At 36.9% G+C, this 5,730-nt stretch overlaps 1 protein-coding gene across 1 annotated transcript; it reads right to left on the bottom strand.

Moving 5' to 3' along the window:
* Positions 1-1,361: 1,361 nt before the first annotated feature.
* Positions 1,362-1,957, bottom strand: LOC103779490 (FERM domain-containing protein 3-like; the record flags this gene model as incomplete). Its single annotated transcript, XM_008947118.1, has 1 exon — positions 1,362-1,957. A coding segment is annotated over one exon (596 nt), but the record flags the coding sequence as incomplete, so codon positions are not given.
* Positions 1,958-5,730: the final 3,773 nt, after the last annotated feature.

Here is a 5,730-nt window from a genome sequence, read left to right as displayed (position 1 = left end):
TCCTCTTAAATACAACCAGTGTGACACATCTGAGGGCCTTCAAACGTTCTTGGCATTGACAAGATTTTACTTAAGCATATTCTCTAAGCTATACTGGAATACCTTTAGATATGTAAATCCATGTTACACAGAACAGCATTAGATCATTTCACTGGGATTGTAATAACAGGGGAAGAGGGTAAGTAAGCCGCTATATGTGAAAAGAAGCATATTAGTATGCACAGAAAATATGTTGTCTTAGAGATAGTAATAAGGGGCATCAAGGATGAAGATCTTAACGGTTTTAAGCCTTTAACTGTGAGTCAGTAGGATATTTTTATGTCAGCTGTACAGTCTAATGCTTTTAAAAAGGATTATATTTTTCTTAGCTATCATTTTTAAAAGTAGGTTGCTCACCTACTGCTTTACCTAGGGGTTTGGCAGCATGTTTTTGTCTTTTTTTTAATTATTATTTTTTTTCTACTTACTATTATCTTCTGTGATGTTATGTACAATTATCTACATTTAGACTACAGACTCACTCTTCCAAAACACACATTGGACTATCTTGTAAATACTTTCCATAGTACTGATAAAGTGTAAGACAACTTGACAGACAAGAGGAAGGATCATTCCTTTCAGTTCTACCTGCTTCCCCATGCTTTACAACCATGCCTGTCAGAAATTCCGTGCACTTGGTGTCCTTTCACCTCCCTCAGACAGCCTCTACAGTACTTGAGTGAACTTTCTATGTATTTCCCAAACCACAGACCCTCTGTATAGAGCTATATTAAACTCATTCATTCTCCAGCCAGTAGTTTAAAAACAATTCACTGATAAAACACTAAAAACACCCTACATGCCCTTGTGCATTATTCTTAGCAATTCATACATTTAAATAACATCAGAAGTTGTCTTTTCCTAAAAATTTACCAAAATATTTTAAACACATAAAAATGTAAAAACCCAAACAAACAGAAAAATAAACCAAAAACAAAAACCCAGCATAAACATTGCTTGTATAGGCATTGGTTAGAAGAGATGCACTAAGGAGTATATTCAAAAAAGTTTTTCTTTTAGTGTCATGGATTGAAAGGCTAAGGACAATGAAACCTACTGACCTCATCTCACATGATGTAATATATGAACAGGAAGCCTGAAATGTAATTAAAATAAAGACTCTTTTCAGTAACTGAAAAATGATTGTATAAGCCCGTAACTAAAGGGGCAATACAAGTATGTATAGGGAACTTAACTGAAAAGTCTGTAATGAACTGGATATGAAGACAGCTACCGACTGATGGCCCCAGGGGCACTGTGGAAAGCTGGCACTAACTGAAATTTTGAATATAGCCCTTAGTTGTATCATATTTATTTAAAATTTAAAAGCTGCCCAGCATGTCACAAAGGAAGTTTATTTTGCAAGCCACCCACTGCCTAAGGGGGCAGTAATATTCAATATGGAACTGCTGAAATTCCGGCGTCTGACGGATTTCATGGAGAAAAGAGATTTGCAGGTCCGACTCCAAGAGAACAAGGAGAAGAGGGAACACAAACAACATTAGTCCAAGGCCTACAAGGAGAAGTCTTGAGAAACTCTTCACAAAGGCATTCACCTCTATGTTGCCCATTAGAAAGTCATAGCTCCACCTAAGCGCTCTCCGAGCTTCTTTCAGCTCCTCCTCCTCTGCAATCAAAAATGCATTTTCATCTGCTTCCAGTTCCTCAAATGAATCTGTATCATCTTTCTCATTCTCTACTCTTGGAAAGGTATCAAAAAGCATGTCAATCTCATCATCAACAGGGGTGGGCAGCAAGCTGGCACTAGGATTGTATGCCAGTTCTGAGATGGTTAAAGGTTCCTCTTTCATCTTCTCTTCCTGTTCAATGGCAAGATTAACATTATCCCCAGTGTCCTTAACTGGGGAGCTTGAAGTCACAGGTACTGAAATCTCATTTTCCTTTGGCAGTTGGGTACCTAAAAAAAGAGATGAAAACAATGATCCTAGATTTCTGCCCTCCTAGCAGCAAAACTCAGCCTTCCAACAGTATTTAATGGAGGTTGGAAAGAAGATTCTGCAATCATTTTCCATACTGTATCAGATCATACACAATTAGCAAAAAACAGAGAAGCTTTCTGAAAAGCTCCATAGGAGGGCAACATCTTTTACAACACTGCAGTATACCAGATTTGCTTAACTCGATCTAATGCAAAACAGAAAACAGAACAGCTCTTTTCTTTCCTGGCAATCAGAACTTCTGATATAAATGAACACCCAGTACGTATGTGAATTGGTGCTATTTGGTGTCCAGTAGTTACAACAAACCCAACAACAACCACAACACAACTCACCTTTATTTCTTTGAGATGAATGAGGAGAAATTAATAAAATAATGGTTGAGGTTGAGAATTTTTGACATTAGAACATGACATTAAAAAAAGACAATATATTATCATGATAAATTCATGTTAACAGCAGAGAGGATAAAAGGAGGGGAAGGCTGACACATTGTGTGAGGATTAGAAATCATTGAAACAGAATGAAAATGCCTCACATCTTTAAAATGCTCCTTCTCCTCAAATTTTATTTTTCTTTCAGTCATTTTTCTACTCTTCGTACTCAAAATCTCTTTTACAACCCTCACCTTTAAATTTCTCTCTCACTCTTACAAAGGAGCTTGTCAGTCTTAACGGTATGCTTGTTTCTCTTGACATCAGTCTCTGCCCAAGCTTTCTCCTCTCAAAACTGACTCTCCCTTTTCAAGACTAACATTAACAGCAATAAGCGTCACGTGCAAGAGTGATACACTTAGTATACCTCTGTTTTGGATGTTAAACGTCTTTCCACTATTTGCTAATGACTAATCCAAATGCAACACATAGATAAGGATACAGCAGGTAAAACCAATTCAAGGGTACATGACTTGTCCAACAAGTAACTCAGGAAATTCATGTCAAAGTACTATTTATAGTTCAAATTAGCCTAATTATTTGATTTCAGCAAAAGATCTCTGTAAAAGACAGCAAACTGACATCATCAAAGACTCGTTCCAGTTTTAGTGCAGTAAAGTCCAGAGACTTTAAAACAACATGGTATAAAAGAATAAGTATTAGTACAGAAAAACAACTAATCAGGAAAGCAGTACATTTCCGGTGCTAGTTACACTACACATATAATGGTTTTCAGTGCAAAGTAAAAGTGTCTCAGTAAGCTGTGTTAAGGTTTTCTATCACAGGATGGTATGCATATAAAAAAATTTAAACTAAACAAAAGGCTCATTATGGTAATTTTGATACAAGGAAATTAAAGCTTGACCTCAAACATACTATAAGGAAGAGATGCATCGCTACTCTGTAAACGTATGATACAGCACAAAAACTGAAAAGCAAAAATCCCATCATGAAGATATCTAAAATACAGGAAGATACACAACTTAGGTGCATTTTGGATCACAACTGTAAGCTGCAATTTTAAAGAGTAATTCAACTATCATGGACCAAAATTCTGCAAAGAAGCTCACTTTGCGATCAGAAGCCATTTCACATTTTTTCTTGAAAATTTCAGTGATTTTTTTTTTTTACATTATTAGTCCCAAGAACTGTAGATAACTTTCACTGTACTGAAATTATTAAATTTATTTGTGAAACCTTCTATTGGACTAAATAGAAAAGGAATATTCTCATGCCACTAGCTACTGATCATTAAACTAGCAAAAGTTATAACTACATTCAAGTGAAGTTGATACTTACCTTTCCCTAGACTTTCTCACTGTTACAAAGTTTGCATTTCTTGGATGATAAGCTCTTACAATTTCTATTTTCAATTTTACTTTTTTTCCCCTTTTCTGTCTACCATAACTACCATGCTCAGGAGGACAGGGCATATCCTTAAAAATCTGTTTCATAACTCATACCAGATTTGTGCACTACCAGGTCACTCAGCAGCAGACCTGTCCTGAGTCAGACAGAGGTGCATGATCACATTTCTGCAAGAGCCTAAAATACTCAGTATTTTCAGAAAAATCTGCCAATGTAAAGTAAAGAAAGTGAAACTTTGTAAATTGTTAGACAAGCAGATTAATTCTTTGTGAGATAGGGCAGCTGCACTAGGAATCTTAATGCTTGCTATGACACTTCCCCATGGAAATATCTACTGTAGTACCCTGCTATATGCCAGGGTGCCTGACAGTTACCACAAAATCCTCCAAATGACCTCTGCAGCTCTGTTAGCATGTTCTCCAGACAACTGAAAGGTTAAAGTAAGGTACCTGCTATGTTACTGCCACATTTATAGACTTGCCAAAAATTGGGTGATCAATTGCTTGTTAATATCTGGTAACTTTAAAAGTATACAGAACTTAATACCAGCTGGGATGAAATGCCAAAAAAATGCAACAGAAAAATATAAAACATATTACAAGTGTTTCTAAAATATGAAAGGAATGACAGAAAAACAGCACTTTAAACTTACATTAAATCACTCCTTGAACGAGCTAGCTTGCTCTGTATCTGGTAAGACAACCTTCTGAATCCCCTTCTTCGTGTATGTTTCTGCATCTCATGTTAATATATTAATTACAGAAAATCTCCTCATTAGAGAACACCATTCTCAGGAAGCATCCTCTCCTTCAGTAGAGTACATTAGCCACTAAAATTCATTTCCCCTTGTAAGTCTTCAAAATGCCCCAGACTTATTGCTCCCTGTGTAATTTGTTCTTTTTTTCTGCTCCCTAGGAGATACACTGGCCATACGTCCAGGTGAGGTTTCCACATTCTGACTAAATTAACCAAAAAGACCATTTCTGCTGCTTCTCGTTTCATTGCTGGGCAAGCCAGTTTGTAAAGCTAACCCAGGAAAATATTTGTTTTTCTTCCTGAACTGGCTTGTCAGATGTTTTCATGCATGCAGCACATCGCCAGGGATGAAGAGAGACCAGGAGTGCTCCTTTCACCAGCACCTAGCCAGTAGGTCTGCATAGCTGAAATGAAGTTTTGTCCTCAGTAAAAACAAAAATGCAGTCATCTCCTCATGAACTTAACTTGACTGCCTAGTCAATAATTCCTTGCCTTGACTACTCTGCTCTTTCCTATAAGTCATTTTAGAAATTCATTATATTCCAGCCTGAAACATGTTTTTGCTGGAGTTTATTGTCTACACCAGCCTTTGCATTAACAAATATACTTGCCACAGTCAGCAATAGGAGGATACAAACAGACTGAAAATAGACACAACAGTATATGAACACTAAAAGGTGAGAACAGACTTGGGGGGACCTTCCTCCTAAGCATACCATAACAGCAGGTAATGCTGGATCACCAAACCATACTCTGCGTCATTTGGGAGTGTGCTCACAGTATCTTAAAACATAAAGGCCAAAATTTTTAAACTCTGGAGTCCAACATTAAGCTTCTACCAATATCTTTGGACACATAAGTACTACAATTTGATTTTCAAATATGCTTTTCACTTTCTTTTAATAGGAGTAAAAGGTAAGTTGAGACACTTACTTAGGCACCTCAGTATGGATTAAAGGATCTAATTTTAACCTCCCAAATTTGAGAATCCTGGCCAAAGGCCTCTCTATATCTGCTTAGATGCAAGGTCAGTAATATATCTTCATCATGTTTCTCATCATAGAGAGGACAGCTGCAGCTACTGCAAAGAAAGGACAGACCAGTTTATGATTCTTGAGCCTTCTCTCCTTCCCCAGAGTAAATTCCAGCGGGCATAATATACATAGTGAACATAA

The sequence above is a fragment of the Merops nubicus genome, unplaced genomic scaffold (genome assembly GCF_000691845.1).
Source record: "Merops nubicus isolate BGI_N331 unplaced genomic scaffold, ASM69184v1 Scaffold27780, whole genome shotgun sequence".
Classification (NCBI taxonomy): domain Eukaryota; kingdom Metazoa; phylum Chordata; class Aves; order Coraciiformes; family Meropidae; genus Merops; species Merops nubicus.
The sequence above is the reverse complement of the archived record's forward strand: the minus strand, read 5'-3'. Positions and strand labels throughout refer to the sequence as shown.